The 18,434-nt window shown below is 37.8% G+C and overlaps 1 protein-coding gene across 2 annotated transcripts in view; it reads left to right on the top strand.

Annotated features, from left to right (window-relative positions):
- CTNND2 (catenin delta 2) overlaps positions 1-18,434 on the top strand; it is a 244,047-nt gene that overhangs the window by 155,830 nt on the left and 69,783 nt on the right. For both annotated transcript variants that reach the window (XM_029958914.1, XM_029958913.1), the window contains one exon: positions 7,876-8,049. In XM_029958914.1, coding sequence (XP_029814774.1) covers positions 7,876-8,049 — 174 coding nt within the window. The remainder of the gene's footprint in view (positions 1-7,875; positions 8,050-18,434) is intronic.

Genomic DNA, 18,434 nt, shown 5'->3' with positions numbered 1-18,434 from the left:
AAATAATGAAGGAATGCCTATGGAATCTTCATAGAATGCAATGATTTACAACATCTGAAACACTGGAGGCGCTGCACACCACCATGGATTTGGAACCTATGGAAGGAAACTTCAAAGAAATGAAAGATGAGAAAGATATTATAGTAATCAGTTACGCAGATGCCCATGAAGAGAGGGCACTGAGCTTCAGGCTTCTTTTAATAGATCATTCACACTAGACAATACAAACCTAGATACCTTTTCAAAAAGTTCTTCACAAACAAAGAACCAAATATTTCCTTGGGCTCATTATTATTGTCACTTGTAGATACACGAAATGGAGTTCAGCCCTGAATTAAAACTTCAGTCATTTACCTGTGTGATTCTTTTAATATTTGAGAGTTTTAGCTTTCTGTCAGGCAAAGGTCAGGGCACAGATACACCTCTGAGCTGTGAGACCTCAGTACAGGGGAGTAGTATCCAGTCTGTGGTTGCTACATTTTATATCCCCAGAAAGTATGTGTTAAGGGCAGAGGTATTGCTCCTTTTTTGGCAGTGTGTGGGGTTTTTTAATAACAAAATTGCTGTTTCTGTCTTCCTCAGAAGATAAGGTTTACAAAGCTGGGGGGGGGGGGAAATGTTCAGATTTTAGTAAATGAAATTTTGATATTTTCTTATTACATTATTGCTATTGCTTAGTTTCTCAAGTGTGTATTTTCTTGAACTCCTTTCATTTATGCATTTATGGGTGTTTCTTTTAATTTTTAGATAAAAGTGTCCAACACTACTAGTAGCAAAACTACTGAATAATGATGAACATGAATAATAATGCCAGATGTATCAATTTAGACAAAGGATGTGGATGAAGCTGCAATTTTCCATACTTAAAAGAAAATTCCTTATACAGCTAGGGAGTGTGTTTCTTAAAACATAAAACAGGAGAAACTTGACATTTAAGTCGCTTTCTCAGTGGCTTTCTATATAATGAAGGTAAATGTTAATTTCTTTGCTTTAGGATTTAGGAAACAATTATCTCAATTTTTCTAGGTTGTGTTTCAGTCACGGGTAAGTCACTTGAAGAGAAGAACAGAACTGAGCGGTAGTATAAAATGTGGCTTCTTTCAAAGGCCTTTCAAGAACAAACTGGAATTTATTTTTCATTAATGACATTGGTTGTCTATACTAATGGCAATTTCCCTACATCTTGAAATCTAGTAAGAGATGTGTCTTTGTTCAAATCACAGTTAAGTCTAATGACACCTTTCAAATTACTTTACTTAAGGAGTTCCCTTAGGATCACAGGAAACAAGTGTTCTCCTCATTTCACAATAAAGGTGAGTGGTGTTAAAAGAGCCTGCAGTCATTCCTCTCTTCAATGGTTTAACAGAGCTCAGACAGGTTCCTGAGTCATCTGCTTTGTCACATAAATTGAATCCTAGAAGAGACCCAAACCTTTTAAAGATTTGTAATATAAGCTGGATATAGCATTGGTTTTAATTATGGAAAAACAGAAAGCAAAACTTCTGTAAAGGCCTCAGAAAAATTAAGTGAGACTCACCTGACTTTATTTCTGTTTCAGACCTCTAGGACTGTAATTCTCAGCTGTAGATGTTGTTGATTAGGTTCTCTCTGCTGCTTACCTGTGATCAGCTGTTACTGAAGCCTCACCCCAATAAGCTCTCCAGCTGTAGAGGTCTTCATTTCCGACTGGGACCTTGTAGACATCAACCTTTCTGCCTTGTATTGAAAAATCAGATGGAAACTGATTTTTCCACTGCTGAAAATTTTGTTCCTGCTGTTGGTATGCTCGCTGCTTACCAACAGGTTTATTCTTCAAGCTGTACTAGAAACAAGAATTATGGCAAAAACCAGTTAGGGAAAATAAGGCATGTGGTCCAATTTCAGTAAAAAAACCAGGAACTTGTCATTAATCCTTCTTTTATTTCTTGCTATACCACCCGTTATATATATGTGTGGCACTATTTCATTTCTTTTCCTTTGTTACCTAAGAAAATAAAGGCTGACTTTTTGGCTTCATGCTCCTCTTAAGTTCCCCATCTGTGTCATTTTTGTCAAACCAGAATCTAGCCCGAAGTCTGTTTTTTGATTGGAAGTGACACTTTTGAAATAAACCTGACCTTCTTTTTCACCTTCTGCCAGAAGCCTTAAGGTATAACAGCAACATTTCAAGTTATATATCATTATGAATTGACTGGCACACTTCTTTAGCATGCTTGCTAAATGGCCTATAAATTCTTCTATCTAGATGAAATAGCAGGTTTAAGGCAATAGTATTTCAAAAAGAATAAAAAATAAACCTGTCAGATATGTCTTTTCATGTGATGAGACCACTATTTTACCAAGTCTACTTCAGTGCTCCTACCAAGCCATACCAAACTAATAAGCACAGAAACAGAGAAATGGTGGTGACTCTTGGGTTTAACTAATAATCTGAATGAGATTAGAGATGAAAGGCTGTGTTGCCAGTATGCTCTTGCTCAGAAAGAGTACTATTTCTGCTTGTTGCTTCCTTGTCTTGCGCAAGATGTTATGCCGAGTGTTGAGTAGCAAGAATCAACTATCTTGAGCAGCTCTTTACAGAGCTTCTTGACATAAGTTCTGCCTTCTTGCTTGCCCACACAGCATCTTCACATATACTCTGTCAGCCTCTCAATATCATGTATGACCAATTTGTTTTCAAAGTCAAAATTACAGGGTTATTAAATATAATTTGTATTTGTCATTTTGTGGAATATACTGCAAAGCCAGTCAGCATCAGCTTCCAATGGAGAGGAGAGGTATTAGGAGGAGAGGATGTAGTGACATGCTAAGGACTGTTTTGAACTTCATCTGCCTTTATTTGGGAGGGATCTGGTTTTAAGCAAAGGCAAAATGCACAAATTATTTTTTTTTCCTCAGCTGAGCGTAATAACATCAAAAAGTTAAGTAAAGGCATTGACAATTATTTTAAGAATATAATATATAATCTAAAGTAGAATTCAGATTTATTAGTATCTGAGATTAGTAATAATGATTCAATACATTGAAATGTTTTGAAAGCATTCCAACCACCTTTCCCATAATAGTAAACACTGTTGCATCAAACTGGAGAGGGTGCCATTATTTATGCAGTCAGTTCTGCCCTCTCCCACGATACTCCTCTAGTCTCTGTGTCAGCTGACACCTTCCCTTTTATTCACCATCTTTATTTAGGTCTAGATGTCAAAATTGAAGTTTGACTTGATGTAAATAGTGGCATTCCGACTTCCTTTGTATAAGGTGCATGGATTCTCTCATCCCTGAAAGCAAGTTCTGTGATTTTGATGAATTTCTGTTGCTAAATTTTCGATTTCTGCTCTTGATGGCATTGGCCAGTGGATTTCTTGGTTTCCAAAAGAGGTTATTGGATTGACCTGTCTAGGGACACCTGGCATAGACTGTCACAGCCACTAAGACATGCAGCGTGAGATAAAAGTGTCCTCTAAAGTCTTTGGCATTTCAAAAATGGTTTTAACAAGCACCCTTTAATTGCTGATATGAATTTTGTCACTGCTGGTACAAAGAGCATAGCTAAAGCATTACCACACTATCTCAAATGTCTAGAGTCATTGGAGAGAGGTCTGGATGGCTTTAGACCTTGCTGGATTTTTATTTTTTTCTTAGACGTTCTTTTTTTTAATAGTGGTATTTTGCACAGATTGGGGAAAGGGAGTATTCATTTTTAACACATTAAAATTAAATACTGTTGTTTTGATATCACAGGAAAACCTATTGTCCTGTAATACCTTTATAATAGTAAACCCCACCAACTGGAGATTGTTAGTATAAAAAGTAAAATTTTGAGTGTCCTTCTCTTACAGAGGTGAAGCCTTCCCTGGTATTCAGTACAATTGCACTATAAATATAGATTTGCTTTCATTAAAATGAGAAAGGTAGTGGTAGATAGTCTGTTCTGTAGCACAGGAGAGCATCTCAATGAGTTATCTTTTTCTCCTCTCAAAGTTCCTTAGTAATATGAAAACTTTGATACTTTTATTAAAGTACTCAGAAGTCTGTTGTTCTTAAAAGATCTTGGTATTTACCTTTTTATTTTTCTTGACTTTCATCCTTTCTTTGCACCAGTCTCAGGAAATGAGAGATTTGTATCTCACCCACGTAACAAACAGTTTGTCAGCTTCAACAACAATATATGTGTGTAATTTCAGCTGAAGGAGGGAAGCCTGGAAGGAATATTTTTTTATTACTTTTTTTCTCTTTAGCATAAGCTACGAAGAGTAATTGCATGTAGTTGTTCTCATTCTCCTACCACAGCCCCAGTCTGTCTCAGATAGACCTTACTGATCATTCCTGTTGGTCTACAATGATACAGTAACTGTTCCAGTAATTTACTGAGTAGTTGTTCAGCACACTGCCTCAGTTCATTAATATTGAGCAATGTGAACTGCAAAGCAACTACTGCCATGCCTTAACCACTATTTCAGATAGAGTCTAATACAGTTTGAGGAAAACTTTTTTTTTGCTCAGGCAACCGATGTTTATATTTATAAAATACAAAAAAAATGGATGAAGGTGAAAATGAAATCCTCCTTTGCAATAGCTTTTTTCTGACCTGTCTCAGCTCTACATGCCCTGCAACAGTTGGGAGGTACAGCTGCAGGCACTTGTCTCAGCTACACAGAAGGTGCCAGAAGCCATTGAGCCCTTCAGTGAAGAGGCTGCCATAGGCGCAGCAGGTATGTTATGCAGGTGTCATGGTTTAATCCCAGCCGGCAACTAAGCCCATGGAACCACTCGCTTACTCTACCCCAGTGTGATGGGGGAGAGGATCAGAAGGGTAAAACTGAGAAAACTTGTGGATTGAGATATAAAGGAAGTTTAATGAGGAAAGCAAAAGGCACACACACAAGCAAAGCAAAGGAAGGAGTTAATTCATCACTTCCCACAGGCAGGCACATGTTCCGCCATCCCCAGGAAAGCAGGGCTCCATCACATGTAATGGTGATTTGGGAGGACGAAGGCCATCATTCCAAATGTCCTCCCTTCCTTCTTCCCCCAGTTTATATTCTGAGCATGACATCATATGGTATGGAATATCCCTTTGGTCAGTTGGAATCACCTGTCCTGACTGTGTCCCCTCCCAGTCTTTTGTGCACCCCCAGCCTCCTCACTGATGGAGCGGGGTGAGGAGCAGAAAAAGCCTTGATGCTGTGTCAGCATTATTCAGCAGTTACTTAAACATCCCTGAGTAATCAACACTGTTTCCAGCCCAAATCCAAAACATACTCCCATACCAACTACTGTGAAGATAATTAATTCTACCCCAGCCAAAACCAGCACAGCATGGTTGGCAGTGACACCCTCTCTGTGCATGCTACTCAGCTGCTCTGGACACACACACCACATCTGAAGAACAGTGCTGGACATCTTCCATTGTCACTGAATTTCCTGTGCTTTCACTGCACATGCGTGTGGTACCGAAGATTTTCATCATTATTACACAGACCCTGAGGCATCACAGTGTCTTGAGAAAAAGGTCTTCCCTCACAGCTGGTGATAAATTAATGCAATCATACTAAAAGTGAGTTGCAAGAAGGGCGGGGAAATGTGATAATTTGTCTCACTTGTTTTTTTTAATGTTTTCTCATTACTGGGTAGAATGGCAAAACAACATTAAATATTAATTTATCTGCTAGATCATTTCTAGTGCTGTATATGTAGCAGCTCAGCATGAACATATATATACAGCTCTGTTTAGATCAGCTGATTTTAAGTAGTCCTTGGGCTTATAAAAGTGTAAATATGTGAGCTTAAAAACAAAATATACACCCACATAGGCGCAAAAAAAGGTATTGGGTAGATCTGCACTTTATGTACTTTGTCCTTGAAATAATATAGTAAATAACCTGTGCAAACATTCTTCAGTTGCATAATGAGTCCATAATTCGTGCAAATAGTAATGTAACGAGTGAAGACCTGAATTGGTGCCCTTGGACATCGCAAGTCTTTTCATTAGTGGACTTACTAAGGTACCAAGCCTAAACCTGGTTTGAGGTCAGATTTGACCTGTAAGATATATTTCTCATTTGTTTTCAAAAAAAATCTGACAGTGCAAGTGATTGAATTCTGAGTGTTAAAATAAGAAGCAGGCTTTAATGTATTTTTTATGAGCTGAAGAGAACTCATTTCTGGCAAGGCTGATGATTTATAAGGAGGAAAAAGGAGAACTGAGTCACACGCAATGAAAACAACCTATTGGTTTAAAGGAATTGTACTAAAAATTTCAAAGGCACAGCCCTATAATAGTGTCATTTAAAAGCATTGTTTCTCCAGAAGGCATTTGTCCTCTAGTTTCTCAACCATCACCGGGTATTGCTATGCCAGTTCTTTAAACTATGGCAACATTCATCCAGTGTAGTGAGTTTCATACCTGAGCAGCTTTCTGATTTTCAGTAACTGCTCATGTGTATTAAGTGGTCCCACTAGCTTTCCACTTTGGTGTTTGTTCTGCTTTAATTCAGAAAAAAATAGTGGTTTTCATTCTCAATGGTAGTAATCTCACAAAACCTTATTAAAATTGTTTTAGTTGTTATTAGGTATTATTGTGCCTTGAACCATGTGTATATTTTTAAAGTTATCTTAAATAAAATGATGACTGATACTTCCTCAAAACAAGGGATTCTAGGTCTTTCCCAGTGAAAGTATTATTGTGCTATTTGACTCATTCCTAGTTAAATTGTTGCAGATCTAAACAAGGAGTTCATTTGACTTTATCTTTGTATGTGTAGTATATGTTTAATGTTATGATACAGATTTTTTTATCTACATAGTCACAATAAGCTGTAACCCATGCCATTATAAGGTTTACTTTTTATTGTATGATGCACTCTGGACATGTCAGAGGTGTTAGACAAGATATTTTATAAAAAAAATTGAGGTTTGTTCCTAACAGTGGCAGTAGGGCCGTGAATTATTTAAATCCCCTTGTCTGTACAAAGCGCAACAAAATATACAATAAATATGTAGATAGAAATCCCATTTAAAATCATATTGAAAGTACATTCCACATCTTACTTTTGTTTAAAAGGGAAAAAAAAAGTCCGTGCATTTTCTGTTAAGATGTGTCATGCTTAGGTTCAAGTGTTGTGTGTTCCACTGAAGAGGTGAATCCTTGTTCTTCTGGAGTAAAGTTTTTCTTCCTGGCAAGACAGGGTTTTGTGCAATAACCTACTTGTTATCCAGGTTTTAATATTGCACATCTTGAATATCAGACTTGGGTTGTTTTCCTGTCAAAACTCTGTGTGTGATGAGAGGAAGAGTCTACCAATTGCTTTGAAGTCTCAGACTGTATTGCTGGCTGGTTGAAAATCTCCTGCACTCACTCTGTGAGAAGCCAGAAGATATTGTACAATTGAGAAAGACTTTTCACACTTGTACCTTCATGAGATGGAGGGCTCATGGCCTCGAATGATTTGGTTTTCCATAGGAGCATTTTGTGTTGTTTTTCCCCTCGTGAGAAGAGAGAGATTGCAGAGAACTAAGCAGGATGCAAAAAGGGAGAATCTCTTCTTCCCATGCAAGTTCTAGATTTGCCTCTTAAGATACGTTCACTGGGCTTCTGTTCCCACCCCAAAAAATAAATGCAGTGAAAAGTGATTTTGTTATGTCTACTAGCTAAAATGTTATGGCTTCTGCCAATGTTATAGCTTATCTATAAGGAATGTTGAGTAGGAAATTTGGTTTCTCTATGAAGTCACATGATGTGCAAAAATTGAGAACAGCTGTTTATTGACAGATGCCTTCACATGTGCAGAAATAGATGTTATAACTTCAGCTGAGGCAATTCTCAAGTATGTTTCACTGTTCCTTACTGACAATCTGATTTGTATTTTCCAACAGTGGGATGGTGTAGGACCTCTCCCAGACTGTGCAGAACCACCCAAAGGAATCCAGATGCTGTGGCACCCTTCAATAGTCAAACCCTACCTCACACTTCTTTCTGAGTGCTCAAATCCAGATACGCTGGAGGGGGCAGCAGGGGCACTACAGAATTTGGCTGCTGGGAGTTGGAAGGTAGGAATATTAACCCAATATGTATTTCTGTTTCAATTCAGAAGCAACCCTACAGATGACAGCAGATTGGTGATATAATGTATCTAAATGCCTCTGGTAGAGGAATAACCTTCTATTTTCACAGAACTATCTGCAGTAAAATTTGAGATATTTTAAGTCTTAGGTAGTTGTTTCATAGCAAATGTCAGCATACAGCAGCGAAGATCACGTTGGTCAAGTCAAGTATGAAAAATTGCCACTGAAAACCAATACCCAAATGAGGAGAAGCAGTTCTTTATGAATCTGGATGACAGAGCCATGAAAAATGAGCCAAAAATGCTACCAGTGGCAATCAAATGAAACCATATTGTTTTGTCACTGCAGAAGCTGGTTGACATTCTGTCTCTTAGGAGAAACCAGGGCACAGCAGAGCAAGATATAAATATTGTGACACCAACACAAATAATCTTTCCATCTACTTTTTTTAAAAGTAAGACAATAAAATACATCAGCAATATGGTTAAATATGTACAATGAGCAAGGAAATGCTCAATCAAGCCACTCTGTTTCAGCTAATCCTACTTTTCAATTATATTCAAAGGATCCATTTTTCTCTCATGTGTTATTTGCAGTAAGAAAATACTTCTAAATTTAGAACAGATGAGTAAAATTCAAGATAACATTGAGCTTGGTTTACTTTTTAGGGCAATTCCTTCATTACTTTCCTGATGGTAAACTGGTTTAATTGGATGAAAGTACTAACTATCTAATCCTGTGGTGTAACTATAATGCATTGATTTAACTCTCAGCAGGAATTTTTCTCATTTACTATGAAAACACTCGTGTATGTGGAAATGCAGTTATCAAAGTTATGTTGCATAAGGTATCCTGTCGGGGTTTAAGCAGTTGGGCATGTGATATATGAATACCAATGTAATTAGGCATTCATTTTGAAATGTGAATGCTGACACCAAGAAATTGGGGTTTTTTTCCCATGAAGTTCTATGGGAAGTTGGGTTAGCACATTCACTGAATCTTCAGAGGCATGTGATTTTGGATATTTTTAGAATTGTGTTCCACCAAACTTATGTTTTTAACTGTTGCATTCAATGGCATGTGAAATGATTTAACAAAGTATCTGTCCATTGATTTTTGTCCTGTGAAGTGCTATGTAAATACTGTGCCTGAAAATCATTATCCTTTTATTATTCTCATCTTGTAGACCACATCAGATTGTGTAATCCTGGACAGAAACACAATAAATGTCTTCGTCTGGGAATGGGTGTAGCCCTGGTCCAAGTGAGAAAACAATGCACGCATATTTTCCAGGACTTAATAGAAGTGCTAAAACCCAAGTGGTGCCCCTTCTCCCATTTCTAATAAAGCTGTATAACTGTCATCCTTTAGTTGGCAGAAGTGTATAGGGAGAGGAAGGAAGGCTCTGCAGAACTCTTTGGCGAGTGGTGGCTTAGAAAAACTGTTTTGAACTTTAATACTGTCTGTGCTGATACCATGGGAAAAGCTCAGTTGTTCTCATATTGCTCTATTTTTCTAAAGATTCACCAATTCTATTACAAGGGATGTGCAGACACAGAATGAATATCCTTAATTTCACATGTCATACTAGCCATTTTTGTGAGGGGAGTAATCCTCTTTGGGGATTACATAAGCACTGATGTTTCCACCTTTTGACCTCTCCTTTCCACTGCTGCAGTCTAGATATAAAATAACTGAAATAAAAGATAGAAAATTATTAAAAGAAGAGGTTATTCCTAAGAGAGATTTTAATTTTTTTAGTTCCTCCAAGAAACCCTAATTGTATAAAGAATGGAAAAAAATTTCTTTTTTTTTTTTTTTACTTGAAATCTTTCAAGAAGAACTTTATGATGGACTGAAAGAGAGAAGAAGAACAAACTGCATGAAAATAAATACTGTTGCAATTAATATTAATAGCAATAGCAGCTGTGGGCTTTTTCTAATTAGCATTATTTTAATGCCAGGAGAATCTGAGACTATTTGAGGCACACAGTGCACCAGATATGCTCACACACTACTGAAGATACAGTCTCTTCTGAAAAAAAATACAGCACAGTTGATATACTTGCATAATTCTTTCCTAGCTGTTTCACCCTTTTGGTTCCTCTGGTACAAAGCTATTTAATCCTCTTGGGTGACCAAGAGGTAACATTTTTAACACAGGCAGTGCTTAACCAATGCTATTACAGAGGGAAAGTGAGCTGATAAAAGGAAGCCTGAATAATTTTTTAAAAATAAAAAGTTGTGTAGGGGATTTAGATATATGTCTGCCACTAGAATTAACAGACAATATGTGTCTAAATCCCTTAGACTACTTTCGAGAATTTTGAACGCAAAAAGAAAGTAGTAGTATGTAGCTTTAAGGATTAGTAGCTCAGAGAGGCTAAAAGTTTTCATTATTTCAGGAAATATAGTTTCTCAGTGATACATACACACGAAATCAACACATGCACATAGTGAAACATAATCTGTAGGACATTTTTAGCACTGCTTCAGTTGCAGGAATTCCTTATAAAGCCAAATACTAACATAAAAGGAAAAATGTCACATACGTATATTTGCATACAATTTTTCTGTGTCAAAATGAAACATTTGGACTAAGACCTTGCTATATGTTACCCATCTGCAAAGTAAAACTTGGGGATTTTTTTAAATGACTAGTAGAATACTTGGTCCATGCAATTATTATTAGAACAAAGAGAATCTATAATGAATCAGAGAAGGAGCATCTTGGTGACAAGCATATTAACAGGTCCAAATGAAAGTTTATCAATAAAACAGGATACTGATTTTGAGGTATGAGGAAGAATATTTTCAGTGTGAAAATTTAACCAGGCGTAGATCACATCTGTGTATGTTTACTTTACTGTATATTCTGGTTCTGAAGAAGATTGACAGTTTATATACAAAGCAGAACTCATTTTGGAAGGGGCTGTTCCAGATGAGCATGGACATTGGTTCATCTCACTGTTCTGCATCGAAATGTCGTTACACAAGGACGACACTGGTATTGGAATCTGAAGGAGAAGAACCATGTCTGTCATGGAAAATTACATGCGTATGCTTACAGAGATCTCTTCTTTTATTCAGGTTCTTACTTGTTGCATCTATGCAAAATGGAAGTGCTGTTCTGTAATAATATCTATGGAGACAGTCAAATATGTAAGCCTTTGGGGAAGACTGGACAAATTAAAGTTTACCACATCACTGCCAGGGTACCACTTAGTTTAAGGTCTAACTGCTGCCTTGCACAGTGACCTGTGAAACCAGCACCAGGTCACTGCATGTCCGTATCCTGATGGGGTTGAAGGCGGCTAGTAACACACACTCAAAGTACAGTGCCACCTGACAACCTGTGGGTCAGTTTGTCAGCACAGTACCTGCATGCACCTACCACCTTCTGCAAAACTCAGCTGATACTTGAGGTTTCAGAATCACAGAATATTCTGAATTGGAAGGGACCCACAAGGATCATAGAGTCCAACTCTTAAATGACTAACCCAAATGGGGATCAAATCCATGACCTTGGTGATACTAGCATCATCCTCTAATCAACTGAGTTAATCTCAGTCTGTACCTGGGACTCAGTGGTTTTCTGTTTGAGGGAAGTCATTGCTTCCCAAAATATTTATCATATCAAATCATAATCATGGTAATTTCACTGTATCCTAAACATCCTGCAAGGCAGAAGGAGCAACATGTGAAAAGAATGGCTGTTGGTTTTGGCTTTACTTCCTTTCATTGCCACCCTGAGATATTTTCTTCAAAACATAGACTTTTTCTAGTTATACTTAATATGAACTTGCATTTTAAAGCTGCTTAGAAATAGGAAATAAAAATCTTGGGAAAATACATTCCTCATCAGTCTTAGCTGGAGTTTTCCCTAAACAAATAAAGTTTCAGACATTGCCTTTGGAAGCAGTGGAAATTCTTTACTTCCCGTTACGTGGTGACTTTTCATTGGGAGCTCTGTTAGTTATCTTTGCAACTTAATTTGGATTTAACCAAATTTGTGCAAAAATGCACAAATAAAACAAAAAATAGGGGATTTGCTGACTCAGCTATATTCTGAAGACAGCTGCCTGCTTATTAAGAAATCTCTCCCACTACAACCCTTCAAACCAGAAGTTCTTTCTACAACCTCATATCATTATTTATTTCAATACCTTGACAAGAATCATTCTGTAAAAGATGCTATTTTTATATGTAGTCTGGCATCGGTATTTTTCCTCGGATGGTGGGAATAAAAGTTCTTTCTAGTTTTCACCTTGGTCAATAGACTATTAATGCATTAAACCTCCTGAGCATGTAAAAACTTATATGCAAAATGTCCTAGAGTTAACAATGTCAAGAATCCAAGGTTATGTCCCTTCTGAACAAAATTAACCACTCAGGCAGAAAGGAAATATTGGGACATTATTGGGATATTATTATGCCTGTATGTATGTATCTGGCAGCTGAATTTAGGCTGATGTCAGTTTATTTGCCAGAGGCATTACCACAACACTACCATACCTGTTGCTGTGAACTCATAGAATCATGAAAGAACTGAGGTTGGCAGGGACCTCTGGAGGTGACCTGATCCAACCCCCTCCTTAAGCGAGGCCACCTAGACCCAGTTGCTTAGGACCATGTCCGGATGGTTTTCTCAATGTCTCGAAGAGGGGAGACTCCACAACCTCCACTGGCAACCTGTGCCAGTGCTCAGTCACCCTCACAGTGAAAAAGCAATTCCTGCTGTTCTGCAGAACTCCGTGTTTCAGTCATTGCCCATTGCCTCTGTCCTACAATATTATCTTTTCTATTACATGCAGTTGATAACAGTGTTGTCACCACAGGTAGAATTTCCTTAGTTTTGTGAAACCCTTAAAAATGATTTCTTCATTCTTGTGATCCTGTTTTGTTTTAAAATACTATAATAACTTCTATAGGTAATACCTATCTTTTAAAACCAGGAAACAAGATCTACTGTGTTTCTACTGACAACATCATGGGTTACGTTAGAACAGGTAGCACACCTGCTCCAGGCCTTGGTTAGTCCCATCTGTGCACCCAACCTTCTGTCTCAGTTACTTTTTCCTGAGCTCCAGCCAGAGCTCTCTGTTCAGCCAGGCTGGTGGTCTTCCCCACTGGATCATCTTTCAATGCTTGGGGATTACCTGTTCCTGTGTTTTTAAGACTTTCTTCTTGAAGAATGTCCAACCTTCCTGGACTTCTTTGCCCTTCAGAGCTGTCTCCCAAGGGACTCTGTGAACCAATCTCCTAAACAGCCCTAAGTTTTGCCTCTGAAAGTCCAAGGAAGCAGTTCTACTGATCCTCCTCCTTACCTGTCCTTTGACTCTGTAACATGAGGAGCAAGTGCTGTTCTGTTTAAGTCGATGTCAGTCTCCTGAGACTATAGCATTCCTTGGCTAATTCTTTCTAGCTCCTTTCCTTTCAGTTCCATTTTTGATCATACTCAGCAGGGAATAAGAAGGCTCTCTAGTTAGACAACTCCATGTCCTCGCCTTTGATCCCCAATATACAGGTACAATACCCATGTGAATGGGGTTTATGGGTCATTGGCCTGATCTCTTGAGATAGCTAGATGCTGTCTCAGTCTTTGTTCCTTAGACAAGCAACTGCATTGATTTTGTTAATTCTGACCTAGAGAAATTTGACTCTCATGGGAGCAAGAGCTCCATTATGTAAATTATTAGATAAGGAAACTGAAAACATAAAAGGGACTAATTTAGACACAAGGTCAGTGCAACTGCTTCAAAGAGTAGTATGAGAAGAGTTTCAAGCTCCTTACCATCCAGACACTTGCAGATAATGAGTAATTATTTTCTAAAGCAAACATCTAGGTTATCAGTCGTCTCTTATCAGGCAAGGACATATTTTGGGTTCCTTGCCAGACTTTTCTGCTTACTCCAGTTACTTACAAATTAACCTTTTGGAGTTTCATCAGGCTGTTCCAGGAGAAAGTTTTTTGGATTACAGTGAAAAGGCTTGCTTTTGTTTTCTCCAAAATAGTAGTATTATGAATCTTTATGTGATAGGATGGAGAAGACCACTTATAACACATCACATAATCAACAAAGGCAGACTTTTTAAATAACCAATGCTTTATTCTGTCAGGAATTCTTACCTGGGTAGAAACCCCCCATAGATGGGGCAGCATCAGTTAATACAGGGAAATGTATTGGCTCTGTAGGAAGGAAGACAAGATTGAAGGGACAGGACAATACTGAAGAAGCAAGACCTGCTGCTGCAAATACTTGTATCACAGACATCATGAGGAAATCAACATGGACATCAGTACATGGAATGGGAGCACAGTAGTTTATGGTGACATCATGTTCAGCATAGTCCCTTATTATAAGCAGCTTGCTTCCCATGAGATGTGTCACTTTTGTCTTAAAGTGTTTCCTTTTTAATTATATTAGTTACAATGTTTGGAATACTAATTTTAGTGGTTCTCAGACCATTTTGAATACACAGTACATACTTGTACTGTGGAAACAAGAATGGTGAGGTGCAAGGGCAATTCCTTCTCAACTTCACCTTCCTGTTAAGATAACTTCTGTTAACACTGTTTTATTTTTCTCTAGTTTATTTATTTAACTGTATATCTTTACCTCCTGTATTTTTACCTTTCCGTTTAAGAGAAGAGTAACGAGTTAATGCTTTTCTCTTGTCCCAACACTAAGATGTAAAGAACTTAGTGGTGGCCTACCAGGTGGAATAATTTCTGAGAACAAAGCACTGCAGTCAGGGAACAGAAAGTCCCTGGGAACTCTTTCTGCTCTCTTCAGAAATTGCAGAAAGATAATCAAGATTTCAGAGCCTTCCTCTGTCAGGTAGTATGACTTCTAAGGGATCCTGTAATTTTCCAAGTAGAATATAAAAATATTTTCTTTTTTTCCTGATACATATATTACATTGAGTCTGATCATACAGAGAGGAATAATAATCTTTGATTTTCATTGATCTTTGGTTATTAAACATAGTTCTGTTTCATGGTCTATTGTTTCACTACTCTTAGCAGATAGACCCTTTCTAAGGCTTTCCTAACAGACCTTTCCTGATTCTCTTGTTAATTCAGTTGCTTTGTCATGCTTGCTGCCCTGATTTAACTTTCATGTTGTCGTTTATGTCTCTAATATTCAATATCTCAATAGTCTTTGGGTCACAGTGCTGAACAATACCAATACAGTGCAAATTCTAGTTAAAACTGAAGTGTGTGATGAAATATTCTGGAGACACTTCAGTAACACTGATGTCAATGGCAGGAAAGTGAATCCATTTAAAATACCAAGTATACAGTCTTGATATTCCTTAGGTTCTTTGCGGGGCTTTATTATGGTACTTTTTTTTTCTTTTTCATTTTGTGCTGGAAATCTTTTCATTGTTTCCTTTAGTCTCCTGTGTTGATGCTTCATAGAGGAACAAAGAAAACCATAAGAAACACTAAGTCACATGAAAAGGGGAGATTTCCTTGACTATTAATGATTTATTTGTCTGTCAGTGCCCCAGGTAAGCCGAGACCCTTGTGCCCGACCAGTTTGTCAGCATCTCATTATGGGAACCCTTCACTGAACAATCCCACTGGAGTGGAGAGTGATTTGACTGCTCTTTTTAGGGCAGCGTAAGGGAGACCCCTCAGTGGCTCTTCCCACTTTATTTGAATGTGTCACCCACTGCCAGCAACTGCTGATGCCTGTAAAGGACTGACTCTAGCAGTTTATGGAATAAGACTCTTTATTGACACAAATTGTGTCAGTTTAAGATTCGAAGATTGCCAGTGCAATTACCTGACTGCAAAAACGTATTTAAAGCAATATACAAACAAGCTCTAATCCCAATAGCAACATTCAGCATGTGTAGACTATGGTTCTTACCCAATAGGTGTCCCTACAGGAGGAGAAGACAGGTTCAGACTGTTGACTGATCCCAGCACTTACAATGGAGTCTTCCCTGATTTTCCCCCCATTCTCAACTTACTTTTATACTATTTCTTTCTGTTTAAGTGGAGCTTGAGTGACTTTAGTCATAAATACTTTTGTTTCTAGTTGGTTTAAAATCCTTTTACTTCTAAAGATACAACCAAAAAAATACAGAGCGCATGCCCAGTGGGGTGTGGTCGTACCTTGGAGGCAGGTAACTTTGAGATGGAGGTGTGCATTAATATTACTATTAGGCTTTAATGAACCAAATTCATCTGAAGAGAGAGATTTCGCCAAAGTTTTTCGCTCGGCAGCAGGACACCTTCTTTTATCTCCCTAGGTTACAGGTGCTATGTGGTCTTATCAACTGCAAAGTACTGCTATGTTCCCTTCCCTGCAGGGATTTCCATGGAGGGAGGCTGCAGCATCTCCACTCCACCCTCCATTCCATCCCCCTTAACAGGTGTGGATTTTTGTATGGGGAGTATCATGGAGCACATTGACCGCACTCCATCCAGAGAGTAACAGATGCATTTTACCCTGTGATTTCTGTACCATTGTAACTTCTGTTAGGCTGTGAATACAGCTTCTTAGTTTCCCCTAATTTTTACCCCCAGCCATCTTCCCACACGCTAAAAGGAGTTAATTGACTAAAAGCTTTTCAGTTCTTCTGAAAAATGTAAGTAAGTCTTATCTAGATTAATTAGTCTTTTGTTGAGTTTTAGCCTAATGTAATCTTAATCCCTAGGGGCATTCAGCTTTGGAAAGGGTCCTTTATAATAATAACTGACAAACAAAAAAATAGTTTTCAAGTTTACTGTATTTTTCTACTTAATTACTGTGACAAAAATAAAAAGGGAAGTACTAATGAAAATGGACATAGAGCTCCACTACGTACCTTCAGAGTGATATATGGTAGTTATGCCCCCCAAATTCAATTATCAGGAAAGCATATTCATGCACAGATTGTGGCTCCTTTGCTTGTCTCTGATAATTTAGACTCCATAATACCCTTAGCAACAATAATGATTTTATTTTATTTTCTGGCTCCTTGTTCCCTCTAATGTGTTTGCAGTTCCCACAGGAGTGCTTTCATTTTACAAACTGAACAGTTATTTGATCATTGACACTGCCACTGATTTGTGGAGTAACAGGATGACTAAGTATATTGGCAGAGTGCCTCATTTACTTAATGATAGGCAACAAACACTTTGTCTCTTTTCTTTTTTATGATTTTTCATCTCTTTGCTTTTATACTTCACTGAGCTCCTATTAGCAATTGACCTACAATGTGGAAATGCAGGCGCGTTCCATGATGGCTTTAGGCAAACGAAAAGATCATCAGTATACTCCAGAGCGAATCAATTTTTCCATTCTCTGCAAGAATAAAATAGCCATTTTGAGGCATCTCAATTTGAGCTTTCCTGAAATCCACACAGCGCAGCGTAATTGCTTGCAGAGACTTGTCCTAATTGGCAGTTTAAGGAAAGAGAACCAGACAGTTCTTACCACTTTCCACATGGAAAGTTCTCCAGAGACTGTTGAAACAATTAATAGGCTTTTCTGTCTTTCTGCCTAAGGTTCATGACTTGAAACAGCAGAAGAAATTATAGCAAATCACACACTGAGGAGTCTGTGAGCTTTTCCCAAAGCAGATGACATCCTCTGGAAAAAGACAGCTTGGGAGGGAGAGGAATGCCCAGGGGAGAGGAGAGGTTTCATACATGCTTTTCTGTAGTTCTCCCATTGTTTTATGTGTATATGTGCATATGTGCATCTATAAAACATTATATCTGAATTTTTCCCCCGTGAAAACTTTGGAGCTGTATTTTTTACTGTTGTGATCAAATTAATTGGTTTATTACGGATCTTGAAGGCTTGCATGTCATTTATTCAGTAAGGAGGTTTATACTTCCTCTTTTTTTCATATTGAGTTATTTCAGTGATCCTCCTGTAACGTCTCCTTCTCTCCCAAGGGTTAAAAGAAAAAGATTTCTTAATTTGTTGCTTTTAAACTTTTGCTTTGGAATGGATGATGAAAATACTACATCCCAAGGAGTCTGTTGTAAACCTGGTTTCATGAAACAAGTGCTTGTGTTTTCCCTTGGTAGCTAAAAAGAAAAATCAAGGGAAAACTGTTTACTGAGGTTTTAGTATGAAGGTTTTTAAAATATAGTGAATAATCTAAAGGATCATTTTAGATTCTCTCTGGTATTGAATAGACACAAATAAGCTTTTTTTTCTCAAAACAAACACCCCCACTGATTCCCCACATAGTCCATTTTGAAGATGCTACATCTGTGATGTATTTCTGCAATGAATGACAGCATCTTTCAGAATATTGTCTGATAGCTTGAACTCTCACCTCAACCAGACTCACTCTTTTCTCAAAATATTCTGACTGACACCATGAACTCTTACTCTGACAGTCACCCCGTAATC

The sequence above is a fragment of the Manacus vitellinus genome, unplaced genomic scaffold (genome assembly GCF_001715985.3).
Source record: "Manacus vitellinus isolate BGI_N305 unplaced genomic scaffold, ASM171598v3 scaffold_17_pilon, whole genome shotgun sequence".
Taxonomy (NCBI): domain Eukaryota; kingdom Metazoa; phylum Chordata; class Aves; order Passeriformes; family Pipridae; genus Manacus; species Manacus vitellinus.
This window is presented reverse-complemented; position numbering and strand designations above follow the sequence as displayed.